The following is a 15,006-nucleotide window of genomic DNA, read 5'->3' as shown; positions in this document are numbered from 1 at the left end:
GGCTGAGTCTTCAAAGAGGAAAAGGAATCTGTCAGAACAATAGAGGGAAACATTTCAGATTAAGGAAAGATAAAAGCATTAAAAAGTAACAGTAATTTTGGAAACCATGAATAACATTGCTCTTGAAGCTTGGTATGTTGTTAAAAAGGTACTGTTAGGAGGTAGAGAATAGAGTCTATCGTGACTTTGTATATTTCTACTGTATTTTTAAGTTTTGTTTTATTTCTCTTTGTTTTGTTCATGTCTGGTGAATCAATTTGTGAGTGAAACTTTGAGGTGGTTGTATACTTTTAATCTGGCAACATCTAGTATTTCCCACATAGTTTGTTGAAGTTTTAGATAATTAGAAGTATTTCTTGAAGTAAATATCCAGCTAAAGATTAAGCTTAAATTAAAGTGTCAATTGATTAAATGTTTTTTGTGTTTTTATAAAGATGATGCCTTTTATCTAGCTGTTCTAAGTAGTGAATTTTAACTAAGCATATTCATTTTTCAGCAGACCCAGACTTCCAAAGGGCATCTGAGGAAGAGCAAGAAAGACTTGATGGGAGTGAAAATAACCTCTCACAGGTATGTGAAAATGTAAATTTAAATTTCTTGTTTAATACCGTTTTCTGTGTTTTAATAACACAGTTCAAAAGAAATTGCCTTTCAAACTAGACTTTTAGAGTCAATAAATAATTATTTAATATTTAGTTTTTAATAGCATTTTATCTAATTACAAAACTTAAAGTATTGTTAGGATCTATAATAATTTATAGTTAAACTTTATCCTTGGAATTGAGGCAAAAAAACTTCCTGAATATTGTTTACTTCTTCCATTTTTATAACTTCCTCACAAGATAAAGAAGGTGATATCAAATATTAAATCATGTGATATAAGCAGTTGAAATTGTAAATAATATAGCAGTGATGGCCACCGAGTTAGTTTTATGTAAGGAAAAGTCATTCCCAGTAGTCCAAAATTTGCAGTTTCAAACTGCAAGTCATTAATGCCAAGGTGAAAGATTTCTTCTGTCTTGTGATCTCTATGTAATCGATTTCAGAATCTACAATCAGGGAGAGAATAGGGGTCATAGAGTCAGCCCAACTGCCTAGTAAGAGAATCAAACTTTCCAGGATTGGAACTTTGCTGTTAGGGAACAAACAAAAACTTCCTAATTTATTTCATTTCAGGGTAGGAAATCAGTAAATATTATTAAAAAATTCTTTTATTCACTCTCACTAGTGAATGTTAGAGTATAATATAACTCAGTGGATGCAGAGAATATATATTGAGATAGATCACAATCTTAGTATATCGTTTGCATTAAAATTCAGAAATTTGTTCCTCTTTCTGATTGATGTTAATTGATTTTGGCTCCTAATAATTTACAGTTTGCTTATTCTCCAGTTATTAGTCCTTTAAAAAAAAATCTTTACATGCACTGGAGGGGCTCACTATTTAAGGTACGAGAGGTAAAATATTTTTTAGTGAGGAAATCTTTGTAATGTTAAAAATCTAATCTCTAATTCTTGGTAGATTTAACACGTGTGAATTGTTTAGTGCAAACAAACAGTGACAAAGTTAGGTTTCTGAGTTCCTGTTTTTCTCCTATTTCAAGGCTAAGGCAAGTTATGTTTCACTTCTTAGTTTGTGAGTAGCCAAACATAGATTAAGAAGTTTGTTAAATTTTAATTATTTTCTAATTTTTCTTTATCCATACTTGACTACTTAAGGATAAATGTGTTTTACAAGCATGTACTGTGAAAGAAAAGAAATCTGAAGATAACATCAAGCAGATTAATCTTTCACTTGTGCATCTGCAAAAAATGCCTATAGAACCAGAAATGAATAAGGAACATGACAGAAAGGACATACCTGTATCTTCAAAACATTCTTGTGTGGAGAAGCATGAGGACATGTGGGTCAAACAAGGCAAATTCGACTGGAAAAATAATTCAGAATTTATCACAAAGAAGTTAAATCAGAAAATCAGTAAAATCCACGAAAAATGCAAAATTACTTTTCATCGTAAGGTAGAGCCACTACATGACAACTCTGAACTACATGGTGACTTAAAGGAACTACCTTCCAATGTGACAGATAATATATTTGATTTAGGGGAAAATGATGCACCTGGAGCCTCTGTCTCTGTAGGATTCCAGGCATTCTCTGAACACAAAGAGTCCAGTCTTGAAAATGTTTTTCCATCTTATTCCAAGTCTGAGTCAAGAAAGTATGGTTGCCAGTCATCTTCAAAACTTTGTTTAAATGAAAATAAGTTGGATGAAAATGATAAACCAGACACTGAACACGTTTTTAGCAAAACTGAGGAGAGTTTTTGTAATGGTAGAGAAAATGAAGTAAGGAACCGAGTTCCATTTAAAGTGAAAGAAGACCAAGAATTTGCTACAAAAAGAAAACCTAAAAGGAACCAAAATACTCACTGGAAATCAGACATTGGACGTGCACCTCAGGTAAGTGATCCAGAAAGCCTTTTTGGTTTGTGGCTTGCCCACTCCAGTGAGGAGAAACACGTGATTCAAATAAAAAGTCATGATATGTCTGCTGTTTCAATTACTTGTAAGAAAACCAAACCAATACAAGACCACCTCCAGAAGCCATCGCTTGCAGATAACTGCAGTGCTGATAACTCTAAAAACATGGACCCTGAATTAGGAAATGTGAGTTCTTCTCCATCAAATGGTAACAGAACATCCAAAGTATATCTAAAAGAGTTACACCAAGGTATGCAAAGGTTTAAGAATGAGGTAGGCATGTTACAAGTAGAATTCCTGGCTTTGGAAAAAGAAAATTCAGCTTCAGAAAGAGGTAGAGGTTCCTTTGCTGCTACTCTTATTATCAATAATCTTCTCCATTCTGATCCATATTTGATCTGATTTTCCACTTATGAAAATAGCCTATGTATAAAACGGGGTCATCTAAATATGTAATTGTGTAGAAACAGACTATTTCTGCCATCTAAATAACAGGAACTCAGGGAAGTATTTTCCTGGGTTTTGTTCCTTAACCAACCTAAGTCTCTGTGCCAGTCTTTCGTATGAAGTGGGAAAGTAATTCAGCTGTGTGCCACGTGACCTTCTGAGCCGGAATAAACGCAAGTGAAATGGTTTAGGAAATATAATAAGCTCAAGGGTTTTGTTTTTTTGTTTTTTTGTTTTAATCTGTTGGCTTAAATGTAAGTTGCACTTCCATAGCATGGGAAGGAAGCAGTGACTGAGAGAAGGGATATAAGCACACGCTTTCACTAAACTGATCCGTGTATTATTTGTTAGTGAGTGTGGGCTTATCTGTCTTACTGATCACTGGACACTTAGAATTCCATCATGGCCACTTTGAGATATTCTTAAGAACAAATACATGTGTTCCCACATATTCTTGAATCACCACTTTCAGGTGTTTCTGTTGAGGCAGACACCTACATTATATTATTTAATAAAATGTAGTAAGTTTTGACATGTATGACTTTATCATATAGGTAGTATGAACTCTCAGCAAAAAAAAAATTCAGTATTTATCTCCAAAGGAGAAAACTTGAGTTTTGAGATGCACTGAATGATTTTTTTTTTTACTTCTAGTAAAATGTGTGTGTTTGTTCTTTTGTGTGAGGTGCAAAGAGTGTTAAAGATAGAAATCTGAAGGTGTTCTCCTTTAATAGAAAAACGAGATGAGCCCTGCCCCCAACTTTGCCAAAGTCACACTTTTAACTTATCTGATCAATTTGATGAATTTATTTGGTAGTTTATTAGATTCAGTGTTACAGAATTGTATCATCTTTTCTGACACCGTAAAATACTGGGCAATACTGCTTTAGGGACTTTGGACAAATCACTTAACCTTTCTTGGTTGTGTTCCCATTATCAGTAAACAGTGGGGCTAAAGTAGATCATTCATTACTCCTATGCCGTCGAGCTATAAAATGTGAAATTGGGAAGCATTATTCCTTTTGCAGAATTCCACACTTACTGGCAATTCATCAGTTTCACTCTGCTCCTTTTGGTAAACTTGGGTTTATGTATTTTATTAAACACCACTTTTTTGATACCCCAGGATCCAAATGAAACAAGAATTATAAAAAGTAGTGGGGAAAGGATAGCAGTAGCACAGAAAGAAGGATGTTTCCTTTCTGTCACTGAAGCACCAAGGTGTGACATCTTCTAAATCTGGCTGTTTAATACAAAATCTAGGTGGTAAAGACAGAAGAGGCCAAATTTTATGCCTTTGTCTTTCTATTTCTCTGTCTCTGCCATTCACATGGGAAAGAGTGGATGTAAGACCACAACATTTAGAAAGTCCTTTTTGAAATGTTGGAAATTCTGTTTCTTTTCCTCAAACAGAAAGAAGCAGAATTTAGAAGCATTTCAATGACTTGAAATGATAAAAATTAAAGAAAGCACAAAAATATTTTAATCAATTGAAATCAGGGCAAACTCTGAGTCAAATGATAAAATGAATGAAAACAAAGTGTTTATAATGAATAAAGTAATAATTACCCTTTTTATCAAACTTTTACTGAAGGTTGAAGTAGAAGAGAACAGGAACAAAAGCAGTGAACTGAAAGGATCAGAAACCATGTGTGATGGCAGCTATCATAAAGGATTAACTCAGCAGAGGAAGAGGAGAAAAACTGATGACCAGCAGTTTCCTGCTCTACAGAAAGGTGATTCTGATAGGTAAGCCTAGATCAGTATTCAGCAGTAGGTAATTACTATTTTCCTAGATATAGACTTGGAATTTTACAAAAAAATTTTTTTAATTTATCAGTAGAATTATTTTTTAAAAGTTGGCTTTTTTATGGATTGTTTTAAAGTAGCTGTCCTGGCTTGTGTATGACAGAAGTAAAGAAGAACGAAAGTGGAAAACGGACATTAAAAGCATCTGTGACTTCACATGTATTTGCGAAGACTGCCTCGCTGGCTGGTGGTCTCCAACACATGAATGACAACAGCAGTTTAAGTGAAGGAGATCAAGGTTGTGGCAGGTAAAATGTGCAAATTCTTTATTTCTAGGTGAGGGCATACTAGTAGCGGTTACCTTCTCTGGAAATAGAACAGCAACATATAGTGCAAAGGCCAAGGCAAGAGAATTCTCAGCTGTATCAGAGGAACACTGGCAAAAGGTTAAGATGAGGACAAGTGCCTTTGACCAGAAGTAGTTTCAATAATGCGTCCCCATGGGAGCTGGGCTGCAGTGAATCAGTGTGAACAGCCCCCCAGAGGACATTACCTGGAAAGGCAGGAGAGGGCTGGGTGATAACTGAAGGGGAACGTGGAACTCGTGGGGGTTCCCTTTCTTTTTTTAATGATGAGATGGTAGTTTGTAGAGCACGTCTGTATGCTGCTGGATGTGATTCCATAGAAGACGTGTTTTTCAATTTCATCTTGTTTGCGTTTCTGATATTAGAAAGTGTATTGATTGTACTGTGTTATCTAAAATATTGTAGTAAACTTCTATTCATGTATGGTTTTGTTGTAAGGGCTTATTCATTATTTTTGAAGCGTAATATCCTTACACAATTGAATATGCATATAATGACTTTAAAGTTACACCATTGTCCATAGATTTTTAAAAATTTATACTCATAATAACTATACAAACACTTAGGCCATACTGAATAGGGTTTAATCATTCCTTGATGAGTCTAGATTTTATAGTGTCCTTGACAGTATCATCATGAGTGGCTATGGTTTTGTATGCTATTGTAAAATACCAGATTATATTAACTTAATATTTGTTTAGATCCTAGGAAGGAGGAGAAGATTTTGTTTATATACTATAGAATAATAAACTATTAACAATCTATCACAGATGATTACTTTTGGATTACTAAGTTCTAAATTAAAAAAGCCATCATGCTCCATAAGGACATGTCAAATGCATGAACAGCTGAATGGATAATGAATGCCCGCTGATTAATGTCTTTAGCAAAAGCAAATCTTTATTAAAAGTAGATTTCCAGTATTGCCTAGGTCTAAAGTCTTTTTATTTAAAAAAAAAAAAAAGGTGTTAAGATTCAGAAATTATTATTATTTTAACTTCTTTTATTGAAACATAGTTGTTTTGCAATGTTGTGTCAAATTCCAGTGTAGAGCACAATTTTTCAGTTATACATGAACATACATATACTCATTGTCACATTTTTTTTCTTTTTGCTGAGCTACCATAAGATCTTATATATATTTCCCTGTGCTATACAGTATAATCTTGTTTACCTATTTTACATTTTGAAATCCCAGTCTGTCCCTTCCTACCCTCTGCCCCCTTGGCAACCACAAGTTTGTATTCTATGTCTGTAAGTCTGTTTCTGTTTTGTATTTATATTTTGTTTTGGTATTGTTTTTAGATTCCACATATGAGTGATCTCATATGGTTTTTTTCTTTCTCTTTCTGGCTTACTTCACTTTGCATGACATTCTCCAGGAGCATCCATGTTGCTGCAAATGGCATTATGTTGTTGGTTTTTATGGCTGAATAGTATTCCATTGTATAAATATACCACATCTTCTTTATCCAGTCATCTGTTGATGGACATTTAGGCTGTTTCCATGTCTTGGCTATTGTAAATAGTGCTGCTATGAACATTGGGGTGCCAGTGTCATTTTGAAGTAGGGTTCCTTCTGGACATATGCCCCAGAAATTATTTATAATTATACCTAGACATAGAATAATAAGAGATTCATTTACTACATTAGTTAAAAATACTTTAAAAAATATTACTTTCTTAGCATATTGTGAAATGCAATTATTGAAGCCAGATTGCCTGGGTTGGAATTCTAGGCAGACATAGGGGATTTGACAAGTGACTTAGCCTTTCTGTGCCTCATTTTCTTCCTGGGTAAAGTACCTAATATATTACCTACCTCCCAGGATTGTTGTGAGGATTAATATGTCTTCAAGACATGTAAAGTGCTGATAATAATGCACAGAAGTTGCACACTAAGTCCTCAAAAAAGCTAATATCATGATTATTAGAAAAGGGTTTCTTTCATATAAGGACTTAAGTAATACTTTCCAAATAGGTTTTATTGCCATAAATGCCAGTTTTTATTGAAAAAGACAACAACAAGAAAATCCTGGTATGTTTTTTCCTATCAAATAATACAAGTAATGTTGTGTTCTTCCTTTTCCTTTGCTTGTCTGCTTGATCTAAATTTAATACTTTGTTAATAATATAATTGATATACTTTCTTTGTCCTTTAATGTTGCTGTTTCCATTTTTTGTTTAATCCCTTTTATTGAAAATTAATTATCAATGCAATGATTTTATATAAAAAATAATAGATTTACATATTTCTTGTGTTTTCAGTATTTAGTATTTGGCTTAAATGAATTGCTTTTTTCTTTTTTCAGGTCTTCAAAGAAAACGTCTACTAAAAAGGACAAGGTATAGTATGATATTATAAAAATATTTTCCTGTAGTAAAAAAAAATTTATAAAAGATAGACTGGAAAAACAGAAAATCCTCCTTTGTTGTAGAGACATTTACTTAAAAATAATTGAGAAACACTATTGATAAAGTTAGCCTTTTGACAAACATCAGTTCTTTCGAGAAGTGTCTGTGTTTTTGCTCTCATAAAAAGATGGATATTTATCACCTCTGTACACTGAGCATATTTTCTAACTATGTTGGATACACTGTGAAATAACATTATTTATCTGTAGGTCAAAGAGCAGATTAATTCTGTGGATGGCCTCGATGACTTAACTCTGTCACGGGAAACAGCTTCCGAGGATTGCAAGTCGCTTTACCCTAACTGTAAGAATACCCTGAGGCTAATCGAACAACTTGGCCTTGAGAGTAAAGGTAGGGCCCCCGTATGACTACACAGCCTTTTTAAGTATCTCGTGGTAACGTGTGCACACCTAGTACTGCCCCAGGGAGCACGGATACGTTACAGTTCGCTGCGTCTCAGAAACCTGCTCTGTGTTAAAGCAGGATCAGACATGTTGTGCGCTGCCAGCCAGGGGCTGTGACCGTTCCCACTCCCTGTGCTTTCTGTTGGCTCTGCTGCTCCTACGCCTTCACCCAAGGTCAGGTTATCACTGCTTCCCTCCTAGAACGCTGAAATCACCTCAGTACTTTCTTCTCCACCGTTCCACCTCCTGGAACCTTGGTCTACACCGCAATCATGATTACTAGGTAGTTTTTAAAATTCAGGTCTTTGTTACCTCCTTGCCTAAGATCCAGCTCCTGCTTCTCGTAGCTCCATGGTTAAAGGCCACAGTCCTCTGGCTTCATCTTGTTTCCTTTTGTTACCCTTCTTCCCACATGAATTTTAGAATCATCTTGTCAATGTAAAAAAAAAAAAAAAAAAAAAAGTCTGCTAGTGTCCTGGAAATTAGATGTAGATTATGTTGAATCTGTAGATGAATTTGGGGAGAATTGACTTCTTAACAATATGGAATTTTTAACCCTGAACCAAGTTTATTTCTCCATTTATATAGGTCTTCCTTGATTTTCTCAGTAATATTTTAAGAGTTTTTAGTGTCTGGGTCTTTCCATCTTTTATGTTTACCTGTATTTCTTATTTTTCAGTGTCGTAAGTAGTGTATATTTATTTGTTTGTTTTAAAATAATATGTTTTAAATTTTAGTTTCTGATAGGAATACAGTTGATTTCTGTATGCTGACTTTGTGCCTTCCAACCTGACTGAACTCATTGATTAGTTCTGGTAGCGTTCTTAAGGATCTATGAAACCAAAGGTGGTCAAGCTTTTTCTTCTTTAAACTACTGTCTTACTAAAGATAGTTCACATTTAAGACTTGCAGCCAATAAATACATTCTCTATCATAGCTAATCAGCTCTGTCACTGTTGCAACAAGAATAGCCAAAGAGAGTACACAAGTTAATGGTGTGGCTGTATTTCAGTAAAACTTTATTTACCAAAGCAAGCAACCCAGCCCACAGGTTGGAGTTAGCTGACTCGCACCATGTAATCATATTCCCCGCTGATTAGCGGACAGTTTTACCTCTTCATTTCCCATCTAGATGTCTTTTGCTTCTTCATTTTGCCTGATGCACTGGCTCCAGTACAGTGCTGAATAGAAGGAGTAAGAGAAGCCATTCCTGTCCGGTTCCTCACCTTCTGGGAAAAGCGTTCCATTTTTCACCATTGCGTATGGTGCCAGCTGTAGCACAGATCTTTGACATAGTGAAGATGTTCCCTTGGTTCCTAGTTTGCTGAAAGTTTTTATCAGAATAGATGTTGAGGTTTGGCAAGTGCCTCTTTTTATCCACTGACATGATCATATGGTTTCTTTTTTAGTTTGTTAATATGATGAATAACATTGATTTTTATGTGTTAAAACAGCCCTGCATTCTTGGGATACACCCCACTTGGTCGTGATGAATTATCCTGTATTGTTGGATTTAACTTGCTAATGTTTTGTTTAGAATTTTTACCTCCATTTTCATGACATTAGTTTCCTTTCTGGTAATATCTTTGTCTGGTTTTGGATTCAGGGTAATGTTAGTTTTACAGAATGAGGACATATTTCTTCCTCTTCATTTTTTTGAGGAAAATCTGTGTAGAATTGGTATTAAACTTTCTTAAAATATTTGGTGGAATTCACCAGTGTAACCATTGGGACTGGAATTGTCTTTGTCATAAGGTCTTCAAATAGGACTTTTGTTTCGGTGTTTAAGATACAGGGCCTTTCAGCTTATTTGTTCTTTCTTAATTGAGCTTTTGTAATTTCTCTCTTTCAAGGAATTTTACCCACTTCATCTGAATTGTCAAGTTTATTTGCATAATGTTCATAATATTACTTTGTCATTCTTTTAATATCTGCAGAGCTTAGAAGAATGTCTTCCACGTTATAGATGCTCAATATCCATTTTTTCAATGTATGGATGAATGAATGTGAAAATGCACAGTCCTTTATACACAAAAATTATTCATGTATTTTGTTTCTATTTTTGTTTTCTTCCTAATGCAGATTCTGGTAGGTTATTGAAAATTCAGGATCCAGTTCATTCATTCAGATCAATAGAACTGAAAGAATCTCACTGTGAACTACTTAGAGGAAAAATTAAAGAAATGGAAAATAAGGTGAACTGGCTACAAACAGAGCTGTTGAAAACAAGAGAAGCAAAATCACAGTTAAAACTTCAAAATGTGGAATGGGAATGAGAGCTCTGCAGCATGAGGTACTGAATTTCTTGGTTTTAAAGAAATATTGGAACTCCTTATCTTTAACACTGTAGATATGTAGGAGAAGTCTTTATCATTGCTAACTGACATTTTGGGATTTTACAAGGGAGAAAATTTCATTAATTTTGTGGAATATGAGACTCTTGGAAATAACACAGCGAGATATATATATATATATATCTCCTCATTCTGTATTTCTTTAAAAAAAAAATCTTTGATCCTTATCTCTCAATTGTCCTCCAGAAAGTTTATATTACTTTACATTCCCACTTGCAGAATTATGAAATGACCATTTTTCTCAAGGCAGAAACTTTAAAAAATTTTTATGCAGTTTGATTCTTAACGTATGAATGGATGGACTAAAAAGTAAAATGGAAAGTGATTACTGGTTAGTTTATTCAGCATCTCTCATACAGAGATAAGATTAGTTCAAAGGTCTATGCTGAAAGCATGGATTACTCTTTATTTCTTAATTACTTAATATGGATCCTGCCTTGTACCAAAAGGGATTTAAAAATGATTTACTACATAAATAATATTCAACAAGGTAAGTTCAAAGTGTTGCAAAAGAAGAAACATAAAGTGTAGGGCATCAGGGCGTAGACTCCCCAGCCTCGCCTTGGATTATGCTAATTAGTGGATCTGTGTTCTGGAAAAGACGTCTGTGGATGTTACCTTCCCCTGGAGATCATTTAGGAGTCCCTGTAATACTTCATGAAGTTGAAATTTTATCTCTCATGAACTTACAAACTTGTTTCTAAATAGCAACTTCTCTTTTAATTAGTAACTAAATTCTCTGTCCTAATGAAGGAGCAATGTTTGACTATGTGGGGGACAAGGGGTAATTTTCAACTCAAACCTTACTGAATAATTGCAAAATTTCTTTCCTACACTATTTACCAGAGTTACTCTTTACTGAAACTCAGTAGCATTATGTGTTTTCATTGCTACTTTTCAAATATATATATATTTCAAATATATATATATATATATTATATATATATATATATATATATATATATATATATACTCATATATCTTTATGAAGAGATTGAAGTGAGGAATTTAAAATGTGAGACTTAGAAATGAAAAAAAAAAACTGAGAACATAGAAATTCCATTAGGGTAGTAAATCATCATGTGAAGAACCAGATCATAAAATGAACTTTTTATTTTCTAACAAAATAAATTTTAAGGTAAGCATATTTCACTGCAGATTCACGTTAAAACAAGAAACAAAGAAGAAGAAAAATGCTTATATATTATATGAGAACACTAAGGATGATTTAAAAAGAAAAGAGAAACAATACAATGAGCAAGTTTACCTGAAGCAACAACTTGAAATCACTGCCCGAGCACTACAATGCAAACTGAAGAGCATAAGAAATAAACTGAATCAGGTAAATCAGTCTTAGGTGAAAATTTCATATCTCTCACACTGTTTCATCAATATTATTTATAATATCCCTTTGAATTAATCTATATTTTCATTTAAAACAAATAAAAGTTATTTCATCCTAAATATGAGCTATGACATTTAGAGCTTAACTTACTAATTTCTTGGTGTTCTTGGCATCTAATAGATGCTCTGTGTCTTTTCTGAATGAAGGAATGGAAGTTAAATTGAGCTTAATCATTAACATAAGGATTGATGGTTTTGGTCCATTCAGCAAAGTAACAAGTCTTAATTCAAATCCATGTGTTAATTTTGGCTTTTTGAAGTTAAAATCCAGGCTAAATTGCCTTGAGACTGTGATGGAACTGGTTAAATGCCTTATACAGAAATTTTCTTTCACTGGGATTTCAAAATTTGTAGATACTGACAGGCATATGCAGAATAGATAAACAAGATTATACTGTATAGCACAGGGAAATATATGCAAGATCTTGTGGTAGCTCACAACACAAAAAAGTCACAATGAATATATATATGTTCATGTACAACTGAAAAATTGTGCTCTACACTGGAATTTGACACAACATTGTAAAATGACTATAACTCAATTTAAAAAGTGTTTAAAAAAAACTTTTTCTTTCATGATACTACATCCCTTGTGTTTTTGGTCTGTGATTAATTTAGCTGTCATACATACTAGAATTTGAGTTATTTATGTGCATTAAAGATCCCTGTGCTTAAAAAGGCTACTTCTTTTTCACAGTTTTTAAAAAAATTTTTTAAAGATTCCCCTCCTAAGCTTTTTTTTTACTTTTTTTCATGGTATAAAACCCAAAACCCAATGAAATATGTCTCCAGGTTGAAGAAGAGAGAAATGACGCTCAGAGACAGCTTTCTCGAGAGCAGAATGCCAGAGTAATACAAGATGAAATCCTGGCCCATCATCTTTCCCAACAAAAGGAGGCAGAAAAGGCTAATGAGAAAATGAATGCTGAGGTATTTTCTTTAGTCATTTTCAAATGTGTGTGTATGAATTTGTATACTTACATAGTTTAAAAACCAATACTATAGGTACAGAAAGCATAGAGGGCTTTAAAAGCCTATATATGTAAATAGATTTTCTGGGGGTTTCATTTCTGGTCCATTGGATAAAGCAATATTTTGAATTCAAATCCATTTGCCGGCAACAGTGATGTAGTGACATTCACAATGGCCTCATCCAAGGAGAGGCTGTTCATATTTTCCATAGGAATAGATGAACTTCCCATTATCTCAAAACTGTTGCTACTAATGGCAGGCATTCTAGTTTCTGGCAGAGATCTCACTCCTTTGATAGATGAATGGAGAGGTTACTTTATCATTTCCACTGATGGTAAGGAGGAAAAAGTATAGCCAGTTCAGAAACCGTAGTCTGGGTGTCATTCTCCTACGTGTGATAAAAAGTAACGCTCTGCTCCATGTGGTATCCGATTTCAGTACAAGGAGCTTTTGAATATAGTGATAGATATGCCGTAATCTATACTTAGTGATAATTTATTGATCTGTAGTATATTTTTAATAAAACAGTTCACTGTGTTTCCCTGCTGTTTCACATCCATTACTGTTATAGGCACCATGAAGAAGAAATAAAAATTATTGCAGAAGCAAATTGTCTCCTGATTTTCTAAGAAGAGCTCTGTAAATTTGACCTTCTTTACCTTTAGTGTATTCAGCATTAGGGAAATACAAGGCTTCTCTTGTGTTTATGTATTTATCCTAGAGAAGTAGCTTTGGTTTGGTGTAAGAGTCAGAGAGTCAGAAGCCCTGGGGGAAACCCTGCAGCTTGCTTGTGTTTTTAACCCTTTATTCCAGAATTGTCACAGCTAAATGAGTTAACTGATGTTTGTAGACGTGCTTAGTACAGTGCTTAGATTTATCACTTCTCTGTAGGAGTAATTCTTATAACTCGCTCTAAAAATGTTAGAAAGGGAGAATATTTGTGGAATATTCTCAGGAAAAAAATTTTTTTAGGAAATTTAATCTGTCCAAATATATACAGAGCTAAGGCTCTTACTTTGGGGGTAGCTGTAAAGGTTCTATGTCAGATACAATTTTTAAGTGTAGTCAGATTTATTCATTTTTTTATTTTAAGCCTTTTGGGTTTGTTGTATTTCAGAGAAAGAAAGGCCTTTCCAATTCTGAGCTTCTTAAACATCCTTTTGTGGTTTCTTTTTTACTTTCATGGATTTACTGTCTTAAATTTTTGAACTTTTGGGGATTTCTGCTTGTCTAAAGTTTGAGATTTGTATCCATCTTAAGTTTTTCCAGTTGGATACCCAGTTATTGCAAACTTTTTGTTGTATAAACTTAGAGATTAGTCTTTCACTTCAAAGGAAATTATGATATGTCAGTTTATTGAGTACAGTTCTAAGAGTAAGAGATGAGGGGTTTCACTTACAGGACACAATGGATTTTGAGCTGTCTGACCCAAAAGATAACAGCGAGGTGCTTCCTCAGCAAATTCCTGAAGCTGGAAGTCAATTCCGTGACCAAGAAATTGAGCTCCACCCCAAGAGAGATGCTCTTAGACCAACGACGTTGGTATTAGAATGTGTGTGTAGAGACCAAGGCCAAGCCCAGTGTTCAAACAAGGAAACTGAATCCTTGTCTCAGAGCAAACAAGGGAAAGTGAACCAATACATCGGAAAGCAGGCATTCTTGAAGGAGAGAGTATGTGAACTATGAAGTGAAAACATGTTGCTTCAACAGCAACTGGAAGTTGCTCAAAATGAGGCCAAAAGTAAAAAGACAATACTTAATATCCCAGAGCCATTTCTGGATCACATGGGAAAACTTGAAGCCATGAGCAAACGAGTTCTGATGCTGGAGGAAGGAAACAAGGAATTAATCAATGAATACATATGTTTAAAGGACAGACTGTATCAGTATGAAACTGACAGAGCAGAAATGGAAGTAAGTACCCAGCAGGAGAACTAATTTTCAGACTTCCTCAAAGAAAATTCAAAGTAGTATCCAATGAAAGCTGAATGTTGAAAATAGTTGAATATAAAAAATGTGTGGGCTATAAATATATACACTGTAAAGCAGCCTAAAGGCATTTCTTGCATCCAGCAAACAAAAGTTAGGCCTGAGAGGTCCTTTACTTTGAGTAAAGATGCCGTGTCACCTGAAATTCTAAGAGATTAAGCTGTAAGTTGTTGACAGATATAGGCAGGTCTTAGTAATTTACTCTTACACTGCCCAAATCATTTTAATCTTCCTGTCACCACATTTTAGTGTCGTGATGAAGCAGATAAATGAAATGCTCAGACCTAAAATAAGTATTTTGAAATTAAGATTCAGTTGTGTGAACAAGAAAAGTAAAAGAAAAAAAGAGAGAAAAGATTCAATTGTGTGGATTACCTTGACAGTCAAATCCAGATTTCCCAGATGAACTGATGTGTAAACGCTGTA

At 34.2% G+C, this 15,006-nt stretch overlaps 1 protein-coding gene across 1 annotated transcript in view; it reads left to right on the top strand.

The window, feature by feature from the left end:
* Positions 1-15,006, top strand: part of LOC105104839 (ankyrin repeat domain-containing protein 26) — a 48,080-nt gene that overhangs the window by 16,558 nt on the left and 16,516 nt on the right. Inside the window, 10 exon segments of the mRNA XM_064478086.1 lie at positions 497-570; positions 1,720-2,460; positions 4,523-4,677; positions 4,815-4,985; positions 7,355-7,388; positions 7,667-7,808; positions 9,944-10,154; positions 11,374-11,557; positions 12,412-12,549; positions 13,993-14,505. Of these exon segments, the coding sequence (XP_064334156.1) occupies positions 497-570; positions 1,720-2,460; positions 4,523-4,677; positions 4,815-4,985; positions 7,355-7,388; positions 7,667-7,808; positions 9,944-10,154; positions 11,374-11,557; positions 12,412-12,549; positions 13,993-14,505 (2,363 nt within the window).

This window comes from Camelus dromedarius, chromosome 23 (genome assembly GCF_036321535.1).
Source record: "Camelus dromedarius isolate mCamDro1 chromosome 23, mCamDro1.pat, whole genome shotgun sequence".
NCBI lineage: Eukaryota > Metazoa > Chordata > Mammalia > Artiodactyla > Camelidae > Camelus > Camelus dromedarius.
This window is presented reverse-complemented; position numbering and strand designations above follow the sequence as displayed.